Consider the following 16,195-nt stretch of genomic DNA (forward strand, 5'->3'; position numbering starts at 1 on the left):
CCATTTTATAAAAGCAATAAGCCCCGTGAAGCCATGGGTTTTTAGTCACAATTTTATTTAATGCGTTACTTGCCATTTCATTGTAATTATTTGTGAAATTTACCAGCAATTTTTGCCTTTGGTTCACTATGCACCCAAAAGCATCTGTACTTTTTTTAATAAAATTAAAATATTAATTAATTAAAATTTAAGAATGAACATTTTTAAAAAATAAATAAATAAATAAAACAGAAATATATTACAGTTTAACAGATATTCACAGAGAAAACAGTTGTTTTAAAATTACAATATTTTAGAATTTTACTGTATTTTTGATCGAATAAATGCAGCCTAGTTGTGCATAAATCACTATAAAGTGGCACCCGAATAATAAAGATGTGAGAAATTTGAGTGTCTCTGAACCTGTGTTTTTCTGCAGATGTGCGAGCTGCTGCACTATTTCTGTGACTGTGAGCTGAGGCACCGCGTCGAGGCCATCGTGTCGTTCTCCGACAGCTTCGTCTCTAAGCTGCAGGTCAATCAGAAGTTCCGCTATAACGAGCTGATGCTGGCGCTCAACATGTCAGCCGCCGTCACCGCCAAAAAGACCCGAGAGTTCCGCTCGCCGCCGCAGGAACAGGTGCTTGCCCCCCCCTCAGAACAGTGTGTGATGTCACTTCCTGTGTCTCCAGCCGCTCATGCTCTGTCCGGGTGGATCTCTGTTTCAGATTAACATGCTGCTGAACTTCACCGTGGGCGAGGACTGTCCGTGTCCCGCAGATATACAGGAGGAGCTGTACGACTTCCACAGCGAGCTGCGGCTGCACTGCGGTGCGTAACACATAAAACACGCCTGCCGTGTCTGGAGAGTTACTCAAATAAATTTACATCACTTTTACAGCCGTTCAATTTTTACTGGAGAAATGTATACCTTATAAAATATTTTAGACCTTGGAATAACTAGAAAATTGTGTATTCACTATAAAAATGCTGATAGAGTTATAATATTTTATTAATTTACAGTAATTTTGCAGTTGTATATGATTTACTGGAGAGGATCTTTTTTATTCATTTATTTTTTTTTATATCTGATTCAAATATTTTAGAGCTTTGGAATAATTAGAAAAAAATATTGTTTGTTATAAAAATGCCTAGGGAGTTGATTTTCATGACTTTTCCAGTAAGTTTTTATTTATCGGAGAAGAATTTTGCCTTTTCTTTTTTTATGCACAGTTTATATCTGATAAAACTAGAGAATGTATATTCATTATAAAAATTCTCATAAAGTTATAATATTGTATTAATTTGAATTCTCAATTTTTACCTGATAAAATATTTTAGAGCATTGAATAAATAAAAGAATTTATATTAAACAAATATATTTGTTATTAAAATGCCTATGGAGTTATTATATTTTTGCAATTTTTTATTTCTTTTACAGTTATTTTTGACCGAAAAATATATTTCTTTTATGTACAATTTATACTTGATCAAATATTTTAGAGCTTTGAATAACTAGAAAAAAATTGTGTCTGTAATAAAAATGCCTTTTGGAGTTAATTTTCAAAACTTTTCTCATCTATTTTTTTTATTGGAGAAGAATTTTCTTCTTTTTTCTTCTTCTTTTTTTTAATGCACAATTTATATCTGATTAAATATTTTCACTTAAAAAATGCTCAGTTATAATATTTTATTAATTAAAATTCTCAATTTTAAAATATTTTAAGGATTTGAATAAATAGAATAAATTATTTAAAATATATATATTTGTTATTAAAATGCCTATGGAGTAATTTTTATTTACCGTAAAATAATTTTCCGGTAAATTTTCCTTTAAATTTTCCTTTTATATTTAAATATTTTCCTTTTTTTTATGCACAATTTATACCTGATAAAATATTTTTGAGCTTTGAATAAATAGAAACAATTATGTTCATTAATAAAATTCCGATGGAGTTGTAATATTGTATCAATGTTCATGAAATTTACAGTCATTCATGATTTACTTTGTGTGTGTGTGTGTGTGTGTGTGTGTGTGTAATAACTAGAAAAATGTGTATTCTGTATAAAAATACGCTAAATACGCTTTTCAGTGGTTCTTGATTTACTGAGTATAAATATATTGTTTATTATTACTCTGATAAAATACTTGATAAAATATTTTAGAGCTTGTTCAAGAGAAATCACACACTGTTTATCGGTATTATTGGTATATCGGTTTATATAGGTTTTCCAAGACTGTGATTCCTGTGGTTTGCAGTAGTTCTCAGGTTGTTTTAAGGTGTTGTAAGTTTTTAACTCTGGACAGAGGTGCAGTGAGGCATTGTGGGTAACGCACTGATGTTCTTCATCTGTGTCCCTGCAGGGATTCCAGTGGAGGAGGATGAGGAGGATCAGGACTCGTCTATTAAAGCTCGTCTGCTCGCTCTCATCTATAAGATCAAAGGTCAACCGCAGCGATCTGAGCGCGAGTCCACAGAGGAAGAGCAGGCCGCTCCCTGTAAGTCCCGAATGCTAGCTCAGGAGAACGTTAGCAAGCCGTATGCCAAACATCTCCGGGATCATGTGTGCTTTCCAGTGGATTTCACAGTGAACGCAGACAGAGAGTCCTGGATTTGTGTGGGATCTCAGAGAAACGTGTTGTTTTACTGACAGACAGAGAGAAAACACGTCTACAACAAGTTTCATATTTCACCCCAAAACAAAAGATGAAGGGAAATAATTTTGCATATAGAAAATAAAAGCTAAAAAATTTAGGCATTATGTTAATGACAATTGAACTCCCACTGTCCAATTCTCATTATACTAATAGGAATTTAGGGTCAGATTCACTTCTTCACTATATTCATGATATTTTATTTTATTTATTTATTATTATAACATGTTTCTTTCAAGAGATTTTATTTTATTTAATTAATTATATATATATATATATATATATATATATATATATATATATATATATATATATATATATATATATATATTTCTGTTTGAGATTTTTTTTTGTATGAGATTTGTATTTATTTATTTATCCATTCATTAATTTTTTTATTTATCTTGGGAAGAAATAGGGGCCGGACAAGTTTCTGTCTGAGATTCACTTAATTTTTTTATTAATATTAATATTTATTTATTTATTTATTTTAAGGTGAAATATTTCATGTTTTTGTGTGAGATTGTATTGTATTTTGATGAAAATATGAGCTTGACAAGTTACTGTCTGAGATTTTATTTTATTTTATTATTTGAGTGAAATCTGATATACGTGTCTGTGTGAGGTTGATTAATTTAATTTAAATTAATTAAATTTTGATTTAGAACCCAGACGTGTTTCTGGGTGAGATTTACTCCGACAGTTTAGGGTTTAATGGAGAAAGCTGCTGCACGGTTAGTTTGCTGATTGCAGTGTTTTTCCCTGCACAGTGAACATTCACCACATCTTCACACACACACACACACACACACCATTAGTTGAGCTGCTGCTGAGCTCAACGTTTGTTCAGTGTGTGTCTCTGGGGGTCGTTCATCAGCGCTGCACTACAAACACTTATTTACTGCTGACACACAGACTCAGACTCGTGACGAGAGACTGACCGATGAGCTTTATTTTTATATTATTATTATTTATTTTTTTTCAACATGGTATCCTGAAATGATGCACCATGTTAAATTAAATTAATATGATTTCCCCAGGGTTTTTAATGGTGGTCAGTGATTGTTGAGTGATGTAATGTTCAGATTCTAATCTTAATTTAAAATGAATTTTAAAGATGAGATTTGAAGTCCATCTCAGAGTTATTATCCACAAAAAAAGATTAATTAAAAATATGAATAAAAAATAAAATAATTAAATACTGATGGTAATAAAATAAGAATAGAAATAATAATAGATACTAATGTCGATTGCAGTCGGCTTGATGTATTTGTGTGTTTGGGTTCAGTTCTCAGGATTGGTTTCTCTCCGTTGAGAGCAGAAATCATCATATGAGCCTCTGATCGATGGCGTTTTAATAAAGCCTGAAGGCTTTGACTCTATAATGAATTCAGTTGTGATATTCTATTTATAGAAGCTGCTTCTCGTCTCATTGCAAAAGAGATTGAAAACCAGCTCAACCTGAAATCTGCATTAGCTGCTTCGTTTAGAAATAAAACTCTCTCGCTGTGAAAGTGTCTGTGAAATATGCAGCAAGTGTTAAGTCGTGCCTGAATTCATCTCTAGATCAATAATGATTGTTTCCAGACAGGTTAGATTTCACCAGCTTCACATTAAACTAGGATAATGAATTACATGATGTGCATGAGGTGGATTGGAAATGAATCACACGTCAGGCTGAGAAACGAGCCCCAGAAGAGCATTTAAAGTCCTCAATGTGTTCAGTGAGAGACGCATTGAATAAACATAACAAAAAAGTAGCTTTAGTTTTGCATAAATAATTGAAATTGAAAATGAAATGATACTCTAAATATTAAACTAAAACCAGCCAGTTTTACAGAGTGAGTCATTGAATCATTCACTCGACTGATTCATCAGCTGTGTCATAAATATAAGAGGGTGATTTTTGCACTCTTAAATTATAATAATAATAATGATATCTCCTATGAATATTGGAATATGACATGATTAAGAAATATTATACTCTAAATATGAAACTAAAACCAGCAAGTCGTTGTCTTATTGAGTGAGTCGTTGAATTATTCACCTGACTGATTTGTAAACTATAAAATGTTTACAAATATTTTATTTTATTTTATTTTCTAGGGTTCAATATGAGCTGGACATTTTTCTGTATGAGTTTTCATTTATTTATTTATTTGTATTATTATTATTATTGTTATTTTTTTGTGTAAAATATGAGCCGGGCATGTTTTTGTGTGAGATTTTTATTTATTTATTTATTTGTATTATTATTATTTTTTTATTTTTTTTGTGAAACATGATCCGGACATGTTTCTTTTACAGATTTTATTTTATTTTATTTTCAGGCTGAAATATGAGCAGGAAATGTTTCTGTTTGAGATTTTATTATTTTATTTTTATTATTATAATTAGTTTAGGGTGAAATATGAGCTGGACAAGTTTCTGTGTGAGATTCACTCTTATTTATTATTATTATTATTATTATTATTATTATTATTATTATTATTATTATTATTATTATTATTATTAGGGTAAAATATGTTTCAGACCTGTTTCTGCCTGAGATTGTATTTTATTTTATTAAAATAATTGTATTAAAGTGAACTATATCATAAATATAAGAGGGTGATTCTGAGCTCGTATCTGTGGATGGGACCCTGTGTTGCACATGCATTTAACTGCACTATATTAACACTTTAATTCTTTTCCTGTGTGTGTGTGTGTGTGTGTGTGTGTGTGTGTAGCGAATCTGAAGGAGCTGATCTCTCAGACGATGGTGAGCTGGGCTCAGGAGACACACATCCAGGACCCGGAGCTTGTGCGGCTGATGTTCAGTCTGCTGAGACGACAGTACGACAGCATCGGAGAGCTGCTCCGAGCCATGAGGAAGACCTACACCATCAGCGCTGCCTCCGTCCACGACACCATCCACCTGCTGGCGTCTCTGGGCCAGATCCGCTCGCTGCTGAGCGTCCGCATGGGGAAGGAGGAAGAGCAGCTGATGATCCACGGCCTCGGGTGAGGACCAGCCCAACACACACTACATTGCAAAGAAAGAGAGGGCTTCTGTCCTGCTTTTAGGGAATTGTTCAAATGAAAGTGCGTTACATATTAGAATTAGTTTTTATGGATCATATCTTGGAATGTTTGGAATAATTGATTCTTTTTAGTTTTTTTTTTGCCTTCTTTCAGAAACATTCTGCTTGATTCAGAGAACCGGAGCAGCTCTAGTTAAATGTGTTCAATAGGGTGAATCTGATGTGTGTGTGTGTGTGTCTCAGGGACATCATGAATAATAAGGTGTTCTACCAGCATCCCAACCTGATGCGTGTTCTGGGGATGCACGAGACCGTGATGGAGGTGATGGTGAACGTCCTGGGTGGAGGAAAGTCTCAGGTGTGTGTTTGACTCAAACTTCAGCAGCTTCTCAAGAACAAAACACACAGCTTTCACAGTCATCAGTATCACCACAGCATTTCTACACTATTCTTTTTATGAAAGGTCGACCGATACTGGATTTTGCTGATACCGATAGCTAAGTTGGACCACACTGACCAATACCGATTAATTAAAATAAAAAATAAAAAATGGATACTAAGCAAAAATTTAATTGGTGCTTTATTAAAAAAAATAATAATTATAATAATAATAACAGTAATAGTAAATGTTAAAATTACAACACTTTAATAGGGCCCTAAAAAAGCATAAATGCCATCTAATTTTATTTAATATTTCTGGATTCAGTGTTTTCCATTTAAATTTTTCAGTCACTAGAGCTGTATAATGAAAACAGAGCCTTCTCAGCCGCTCCTAACAACCCGGAAAACTATCGGCATGGATTTTTCCCGATAACTGCTTGTTTCAGCAATTAACTATTGGTGCCGATTAATCGGCAAAACCGATACATCAGTCAACCTCTAATTTTTATTATTAGAATCTGGGAATGTTCATATGTTAATACAGTTAACCCTGATTCACTTCGCGATTCCAAAAGATTCAAGAATTGCTGTGTTCTTCACTGAATACAGTTGAGTGGAGAAAAGAAATAATATTTTCTTCATCTTTTCATCTTTTTTTATTAAGTTTGATTAATTTTAAAATATAATTTAATATATTAAGTCTCTACTGATTGAGAGCCACTGCTTTAGTGTGATTCATTGGACTGATTCAAAATAACTAGTGAGTCTTTTTGAAGGATTCGTTCAAAGAAGCAGTTCATTAGTCACTTGTGTCAGATAACAAAAATTAAAAAAACTAAAAAAAATGTAAATGCCAACAAAATTACAAAAAACACACACGCACACACACACACACACACATATATATATATATATATATATATATATATATATATATATATATATATATATATATATATATATATATATATAAATTGATTCAAAATAGTAATAAAACTATAACAGTAACTTAAATGTAAATAAATATGTATACACAAAAGTATACACTACTGTTTTTTTCAAAAGTCTCTTCTGCTCGCCAAGGCTGCATTTATTTGATCAGAAAACAGAAAAAAAGCATAATATTGTGAAATATTATTATAGTTTAAAACAGTTGTTTTCTATGTGAATAACTGTTAAACTGTAATTTTTTTATTTATTTTTTTACCTGTGATAATTTTTTCAGAATTCTTTGAATAAAGTTGAAAAAATTTAAATATTTTGTAACAATATACATTACAGTTCAAAAGTTTGAATTCAGTAATTTAAATACATTTTTATTTTATTATTTTTTATTTTTGAAAGAAATTAATGCTTTTATTCAGCAAGGATTTGTTAAATTGATAAAAAGTGATAATAAAGACTTATATTGTAAGAAAATATTTCTATTTTGAATAAATGCTGTTCTTTTTCACTTTATTCATCAAAGAATCCTGAAAAAAGTATTACAGGTTCCAAAATAAATATTAAGCAGCATAAGAGTTTTAATAATAATAATCAGCACTGATAATAAATCATCATATTATTCTGATTTCTGAAGATCATGTGACACTGAAGACTGGAGGAATGATGCTGAAATAGAGCGGAGCATCACAGAAATACATTACAGCTTACATTTATATGTGTGTGTGTGTGTGTGTTTGAGCTTCTGTGTGTGAGAGAGAAAGTGTGTCTGTCTGTGTGTGTGTGTGTGTGTGATTGATGAGTCTCTGCTGTGCAGTATTGATCCAAACACACACACATGCAGCAGCAGATCAATGGCACAGACTGAAGATTCCTCCTGATTCTGTTTCCTTCTCTAACAGGAAATCGCCTTTCCTAAGATGGTGGCGAGCTGCTGTCGCTTCCTGTGCTACTTCTGTCGCATCAGTCGTCAGAACCAGAAGGCCATGTTTGATCACCTGAGCTACCTGCTGGAGAACAGCAGCGTGGGATTGGGTGAGTGACTCTCAAACACGGCTCACAAAGCAGAAGAAACAGGTGAAACACCTCAGAGGAGCTGAAGTCATCGCGAACTGAGATCATCTACTGCCCTCTGCTGCTGGTGTGTGTGTGTGTGTTTGGATTTCAGTCGAGATTTCGTAACATTTAATGTCATCTGGGGGGAAGATCTGAGTGGAGAAGGTCTGAAATATATGAAGGGGCAAGACCATGTTAAATACAAATACTAAAACCTTCAAATCAAGCCTGAATCGAACAGGTAGCCAATGAAGTCTTTAATTGGAAATTATTGTCCATCCAAGCCTTAATGTCCTCTAAACAAGCTAGCAGAGAGGAAACTGAATCAGTACCTGATTTTAACAGAAAATAGAGCTGAGTGTTATCTGCATAAATGTGATATGAAACTTTATGGGACTCAAAAAAGAAACGAAGAGGGAGTACGTATAAGGAAAATAAGATTGGACCCAGAACTGAGCCCTGGGGCACCCCACAAGTGACGGGAACTGAGCTTGATGAAAATTCTCCAATTTCCACCAAAAATTCCTGTTTGCGAGATATGATGCAAACCAATCTAGTGCACCATCACGAATGCCAACTTCAAGGTTCAATCTTTTTAACAAGATACGATGATCCACAGTATCAAAAATCGCACTTAAGTCCAATAATAAAATAATAGTACAGTTACCAGAGTCTGCGGATAGTAAGAGGTCATTTACTACCCTCAAAAGTGCAGATTCAGTACTGTGTTTAGCTCTGAAGCCAGACTGAAAAGGATCCAGAATGTTGTGAGAGATTAGGGGGCAATTTGATTTAGTACACACTTTTCCAGAACTATTAAGTGTTTTTATTTTGTGTATACTTTTTAATTATATTTTAATTTAAATCTAATAATGATTATGTCATTTATATGATTTTTATTAATTATAAGTAAAGTGTTTTATTTTGATTCTTTGTTTTTGTTTACAGTTATTAATCTGATATTTAATATTTAATTAGAAAGTGTTTTATTTAAATTCTTTTTACCTTATTTATTTTATTACATTTTAAGGTTTCATTATTAGTAAGAGTTTTATTTACATCGTATTTATTTTATTTTATTTTATTTTTATTTTAAATGTAACATTTTTGTGGTTTAATTATTAGTAGGTTATTTGTTTTAATTTTATATTTAAATGTTTTTATTTGTATGGTTTAATTTTTTAATCTCTTTTCAAATTCTTTTAAATCTGCATTGTTTTTAATATAAAGTTATTTATTTGTATTTGGCGTTTCTCTGAGTGAGAGATCAGCTGTTGATGTAGAGTCATGTGTGTGTGTGTGTGTGTGTGTGTTCCTCAGCGTCTCCGTCCATGAGAGGGTCCACTCCTCTAGACGTGGCGGCTTCATCAGTGATGGACAACAACGGTCTGGCGCTGGCGCTGGAGGAGCCCGACCTGGACAAGGTGTGTGTTTACAGCATGAGACGGCTCTGTTTGGCTGCATCATGATGTGACTGTATTGATCTGTTTGTACAGTGATGATGCACTCATATGTGTGTGTGTGTGTGTGTGCAGGTCGTGACGTATCTGGCCGGCTGCGGTCTGCAGAGCTGTCCGATGCTCCTGGCCAAAGGATATCCAGACATCAGCTGGAACCCTATCGAGGGAGAACGTTACCTGTCCTTCCTGCGATTCGCCGTGTTTGTCAACGGTTAATAAACACACACACACAGACACACACACACACACTCACACTCACACACACACACACACACTCACACACACACACACACACAGACTATGTTATAAAAATATAATAATGTTTTTGTTCGGGAGCTTTTGTGATAAACTAGAAATGATAATTATTTCTAAATGTGATGTATAAAGGCTACCGTGTCTTCAAATGAACAGAAACAGACTGGACTGAATAAGCAGACTGTGTTCATAACGCTGGATGTCTGTGGTCTCAGGTGAGAGCGTGGAGGAGAACTCCAGTGTGGTGGTGAAGCTCCTGATTCGTCGGCCCGAGTGTTTCGGTCCTGCTCTGAGAGGAGAAGGAGGAAACGGGCTGCTGGCCGCAATGAAGGAAGCCATCAAGATCTCAGAGAACCCCAGCCTGGATCTGCCCAGCGCCGGGCCGGCTCACGCTTCAGACGCGTAAGACACACACACACACACACACACACACTCAGACACACACACGCTCGTGATGATGATGATGCTGATCTTCATCTGCCTCTGCTGCAGCTCTACTGAGGGCGAGGAGGAAGAGGAAGTGGTTCACATGGGAAACGCCATCCTGTCCTTCTACTCGGCTCTGATCGATCTTCTGGGCCGCTGCGCTCCTGAGATGCACGTGAGTGGATCATCACTTCTCTTTCACATCGTTTCACTGATTCAAGATTTAGATTTAAACATTTAACTGCTCATTTAAAAAACATAGCTAGAGTAAAGATTAACATTGTAACTCTTAAATACTGTGCTTGACCGGTGTGTTTGACCTTTGCACTCAATCTTGCGTATATTGCTGCGTTTCGCGCTTGAAACTGCGTCTAAAAACGTAGTGCTCAAGTTTAACTCATGTTCATTCATTTTTGTGTTTTATTTTGATTGCTTTTATTTTAAAATTATTTATTACTTTCTGTTTTAAATTTTTATGGATCTGAAAATAAAATATAAAAATAAATATTAAATTATATTTATTCGTTAATGTAGTATGAAACTACTTTTAATGATATTAAATATATAATATATAAATATATATTTAGATTAAAAGTAAAATGAAACATATACAAAAATTAATATAATTTTTTAATTAAATATATATTATATATTTTTATTAATATGTAAAATTATTTATTTATAATTTAATTATAAAATAAACATTAATTAATAATTATTTTTGTAGTTATAAATAATTAGTTTTCATTTAACATTTATTTTTATTTACTTACATTTTATTTTTTAATTATCAATTTTTATAATTACATTTTGTTTTTTGTAATTTTATTTAATTTCACATTTTATTATTTAATCTTTAAGTGTTTTTTTATTGATTTATTGATTGATTGATAAGTATTTTATTTTCATTTTTATTTTATTTTGGTAAGTGTTTCGTTTTTATTTTTTAAAATTTATTATTATTTGACATTTTTAGAATTAAATTTTAATAAGTGTTTGAATTATTATTTTAATTGGACATTTTATGATTTAACATTTAAGTGTTTTGTTTTGATTTATTTTATTTATATTTTAAATGAATTTAAATTGGATGTTGATGGATGGTGATGTGAGCTGATACTGATCGATTGATCTGGTCTCTCAGCTGATCAATAAGGGTAAAGGTGAAGCTCTGAGGATTCGTGCCATCCTTCGTTCTCTGGTTCCCACGGAGGATCTGGTGGGCATCATCAGCATCCCTCTCAAGATGCCCGTCGTCAATAAAGGTGCCAAACACTCTCCTGATTCTCACATTTTACAGTGAAATGACACAAAGGGATTGAAATGTCTTCTCGAAGTATTTGCATGATGCATGCAGTTCAATCAGTCTAATTAAAGAAAATTAATGGCACATCAGTTTGTGCTGAGAAATGATGTGAATGAATCTGTGTGTGTGTGTGTCAGACGGCGGCGTGTCTGAGCCTGACATGTCGGCCACGTTCTGCCCGGACCACAAGGCCCCGATGGTGCTGTTCCTGGAGCGTGTGTATGGCATCGAGGACCAGAGCTTCCTGCTGCATCTGTTAGAGGTGGGCTTCCTGCCGGACCTGAGAGCCGCTGCCTCGCTGGACACGGTCAGTGCTTTGAGACGGACTCAAGGAGGAGTGTGAGAACTGATGAGATGTCTTGAGAAAGCCAGCTTACTGAAATGCTATTCTTCTTCTTCATCTTCTGAGATAACAATTCTGACTCTTACTCTGCATGTTTACAGTATTTTCACCAAGTGTGTGCAAAGATCAGTTTATTTACACATTCACGACATTTCACCAGTATTCAGCTTTTGAATAATTTAAAACATAAATATTAGTATTGTAAATATGCATAATGATTAAATTACGTAATTATAATTATCACATTACAACAGTAGCGTATTTATATCTCCATTTTTTATAATTGGTTAAAATAACAATAATAAGCACTGTATACAGGCATCTTTCTATACACATAATTTTAAAATAAAAACAAAATCAAACTAAGAAATCTAAATGAAACTTGTCATGTGACCATTAACTAATATGTTGTTAAATTATTGAAATATCTGGCAGACTTCACATATTTAACATGCATTTTGGGAACAGGTTTGCACAATTTCCAACATTTCTGTAGATGTGAGTTTACAGCATTCCACCAGTATTATTATTTATTTTTTAGAATTAGAATTTGAGATATTAGTATTGTGTCTTGCAATTTAAAATGAAATAATTTAGCCCTTTAATTATCAAGCATTCATTTTTATTTTACAGGACAATTGTGATTTACAACAGTAATATATATTTTTTTGGTTTTTGTCTTATTTTGTTTTGTTTTGTTTAATTTTGTTGTTGTTTTGTTTTTAATGTAAAAGCAAGCGGTTGTTGTGTCATTTTGAATTCTGACACGATTGAATGTCAAATGTTGAATTGGGATGAGATGCTTTTGTTCCACTTTTAAGTCGTTTTGAATGCTAGTATCTTCTGCCGCTTTACTGATGCATGGTTTTAACTGATAAACAGAGGATGCAACTTTAAAGATGAAGAAAGTCATGTGTTTTTGTGGTTAGTGAATTTGATTCTCTACACCGCTGTGGGCTGAGTAAAAATCACTTCAGATGTGATAATGAAAACCTCCTACCAGTGATTCAGATAAGTCATCTCTGAGGTGTTGTGTTCGTTCCCAGGAGGCTTTGCGCACCACAGAAACCGCTCTGGCGATGAACAGGTACATCGGTTCGGCCGTGTTGCCCCTGCTGACCCGCTGCGCTCCTCACTTCTCCGGCACAGAGCATCACGCCGCGCTCATCGACTCCACGCTTTACACCGTCTACCGTCTGTCCAAGGGCTGCTCGCTCACCAAAGCCCAACGCGACGCCATCGAGGAGTGTCTGCTGGCCATCTGCAGGTGACAGCTGCTCGTTATCATACAGTAATGGGCTCCTGATCGCTTGAATTAACTTAAGGCCCCTTCAGAGCAAGAACATTAACTGTAACGACCACGGAAATGAAGCTCACAGAACAACTATAGCAATAGCGTCACAGAAGACTGATATTGTTGCAGTCCCATTCAGAGCGATCTTTTCAAGCTAAACATTTCAATTAATTTAAAATCTTTCACGCTTAATAAAATCTGCAGCGAGCTTATAGTAAACACAACATTATGATCCACTTGTGTGGACGCTAACATAGTTATCATTATAGTTGACAGTTTTGCTGTAGTTATCACTGTAATTATAGTTTAAGTTAGTTATATCGTTTCATATAGTTAGTTATTGCCACCGTTATTGTTCAAATTATTATAGTTTCGTTATAGCTACCGTTAAACTTATTATATTATAGTAGTAATTATACTAGTTATCATTATCATTGTGGTGTCATTGTAGCTATTGTTATAATTATATTTATAGTTATCTATATAGTTATTTTTGGTGTTTAATTATAGTTATTTTGGTTGCACTTTATTTTACAGTACGTGTACTAACATGTACTTATAGTGTACTTACAGTGTATTTATCTAAGAAAGTTCTGGTAATACAAGGTAACTACGGGGGTAGGGTTAGGTTTAGGGGTAGGTTCAGGGTTAGTACCTAGTTATTACATAGTTATTGTAATTACTGTAATAAGTACATAGTATGTACGTGAGGAACAGGACTGTAAAATAAAGTGCTACCGTTATTTTTATAGATATATTACAGTTACAATTATACATCCATACATAGTAATTACTGTAGTTATCATAGTTATTGCTATATTTAGCTTTGTGGTTTCATAATAGTCATTGTTATAGCTATAGTTTTTGCTATAATTATTATAATTTTTATAGATATAGTTATCATTATAGTTATCGTAATTGTCATCATTATAGTAATAATTATCGTTATAGTTATCGTTATTGCTATAATGGTTGTTATAGTTATTGTTATAGTCATCATTATAGTTATAGTTATAATTATCATTATTGTTATAGTTATTGCTACAATGGTTGTTATAGTTATTGCTATAGTCATCATTATAGTTAGAATTATCATTATCGTTATCGTTATAGTTATCTCTATAATGGTTGTTATAGTTATTGCTATAGTCATCATTATAGTTATAGTTATAATTGTCGTTATAGTTATCGCTATAATAGTCGTTGCAGTTATTGCTATAGTCATCATTATAGTTAGAATTATCATTATCGTTATCGTTATAGTTATCGCTACAATGGTTGTTATAGTTATTGCTATAGTCATCATTATAGTTATAATTATCGTTATCGTTATAGTTATCGCTATAATGGTTATAGTAATTGTTATAGTCATCATTATAGTTATAGTTATTATTATCCTTAGTGGTATAGTTATCGCTATAATGGTTGTTGTAGTTATTGCTATAGTCATCATTATAGTTAAAAATATCGTTATATTTATCGCTATAATGGTCGTTATAGTTATTGCTATAGTCATCATTATAGTTAAAATTATCATTATCGTTATACTTATCGCTATAATAGTTGTTATAGTTATTGCTATAGTCATCATTATAGTTATAGTTAGAATTATCCTTAGTGGTATATTTGTCGCTATAATGGTCATTATAGTTATAGCTGTAGTCATCATTATAGTTATAATTATCGTTATTGTTATAGTTATAATGGACGTTATAATTATTGCTATATGCATCATTATAGTTATAATTATCATTATCGCTATAATGATAGTTATAGTTATTTCTGTAGTCGTCATTATAGTTATAATTATCATTATCGTTATAATGGTTGTTATAGTTATTGCTATAGGCCTCATTATAGTTATTATCGTTATTGCTATAATGGTTGTTATAGTTATTTCTGTAGTAGTCATTATAGTTATCGTTATCGTTATAGTTATCGCTATAGTAATATAGTCATCATTATAGTTATGGTTATAGTTGTATAATGCTGGTTTAAGTGATCAATAGGACCGTAAAAGAGCAGTATTGTCTGTCTGACAGCGGTTTGTGTGTGGACTGGAGTCAGATTTTGTCCGTGTTTTGTATTGTGTTCAGGTACCTCAGACCCTCCATGCTCCAGCATCTGCTGCGCCGACTGGTGTTTGACGTCCCGTTGTTGTCTGAATACTGTAAGATGCCTCTAAAGGTAAACAAGTCTCACGATTACGTGATTTATACTTTGACTGTTTCCTTCCATTGCTCTATGGTTTGACTCCACCCCTTTGGTTTGAGCCACGCCCACATTCATCATGACATTTGACTGCCTTATTTTAACTCCGCCTCTCACTCATCAGCAGTGGATGTTGTTTTGATCCATCGCTGATCTTGTTTTGGGCTCTTTACTCATCTAATGTCCATTAATGATTCGTTAATGTAGTTTGTCTCGTTGCTCGTCATTAAATCATCAGAAAAAAGCTGTGATTCATATTTAAATAGTGTTTTAAAGAGGATGTTTTTATATAGCAACCCTCAATGATCGTGTTTCACAGCTGTTGACGAATCATTACGAGCAGAACTGGAAGTATTACTGTCTGCCGTCCGGATGGGGGAGTTACGGTCAAGCGTCCGAGGAGGAGCTGCTGCTTACCAAGAAGATCTTTTGGGGAATCTTTGACTCTCTGTCTCAGAAGGTGAAGAGATTTGGGCTGGGTGGATTCAATGAATCTAAAGTAACAGTGAACAGTGAGCGCTTGAGCACTCATCTTCTGAATGACTGTGTTTGTAGAAGTATGAGCAGGATCTGTTCAAGATGGCCATGCCGTGTCTGAGTGCCATCGCTGGAGCTCTGCCGCCGGACTACATCGACTCCACGCTCAGCACCACGCTGGAGAAACAGGTGTCTGTCGACACGCAGGGAAACTTCAACCCCAGACCCGTAAACACAGCCAAGTACGTCATAATTAAATTAAACAGCGTCATCAGAGTTGGTATTGTTGCTTTATATATGATCAGACACTTGCATGTGTCATTACAGCATTGCATTTTCATTTACTTTAATCAAATGTATTGTAACTATATGGGAGCTCAGTTCAA

At 33.7% G+C, this 16,195-nt stretch overlaps 1 protein-coding gene across 1 annotated transcript in view; it reads left to right on the forward strand.

Annotated features, from left to right (window-relative positions):
- LOC113071634 (ryanodine receptor 3-like) overlaps nt 1-16,195 on the forward strand; it is a 108,697-nt gene that overhangs the window by 50,212 nt on the left and 42,290 nt on the right. The window contains exons 37-52 of the mRNA XM_026244942.1: nt 419-619; nt 708-810; nt 2,345-2,479; nt 5,365-5,638; nt 5,902-6,016; nt 7,884-8,016; nt 9,358-9,461; nt 9,573-9,708; nt 9,968-10,154; nt 10,245-10,353; nt 11,323-11,443; nt 11,622-11,791; nt 12,874-13,094; nt 15,218-15,308; nt 15,652-15,792; nt 15,888-16,051. Of these exons, the coding sequence (XP_026100727.1) occupies nt 419-619; nt 708-810; nt 2,345-2,479; nt 5,365-5,638; nt 5,902-6,016; nt 7,884-8,016; nt 9,358-9,461; nt 9,573-9,708; nt 9,968-10,154; nt 10,245-10,353; nt 11,323-11,443; nt 11,622-11,791; nt 12,874-13,094; nt 15,218-15,308; nt 15,652-15,792; nt 15,888-16,051 (2,405 nt within the window). The remainder of the gene's footprint in view (nt 1-418; nt 620-707; nt 811-2,344; nt 2,480-5,364; nt 5,639-5,901; nt 6,017-7,883; nt 8,017-9,357; nt 9,462-9,572; nt 9,709-9,967; nt 10,155-10,244; nt 10,354-11,322; nt 11,444-11,621; nt 11,792-12,873; nt 13,095-15,217; nt 15,309-15,651; nt 15,793-15,887; nt 16,052-16,195) is intronic.

Source organism: Carassius auratus, unplaced genomic scaffold (assembly GCF_003368295.1).
Source record: "Carassius auratus strain Wakin unplaced genomic scaffold, ASM336829v1 scaf_tig00007761, whole genome shotgun sequence".
Lineage (NCBI taxonomy): Eukaryota > Metazoa > Chordata > Actinopteri > Cypriniformes > Cyprinidae > Carassius > Carassius auratus.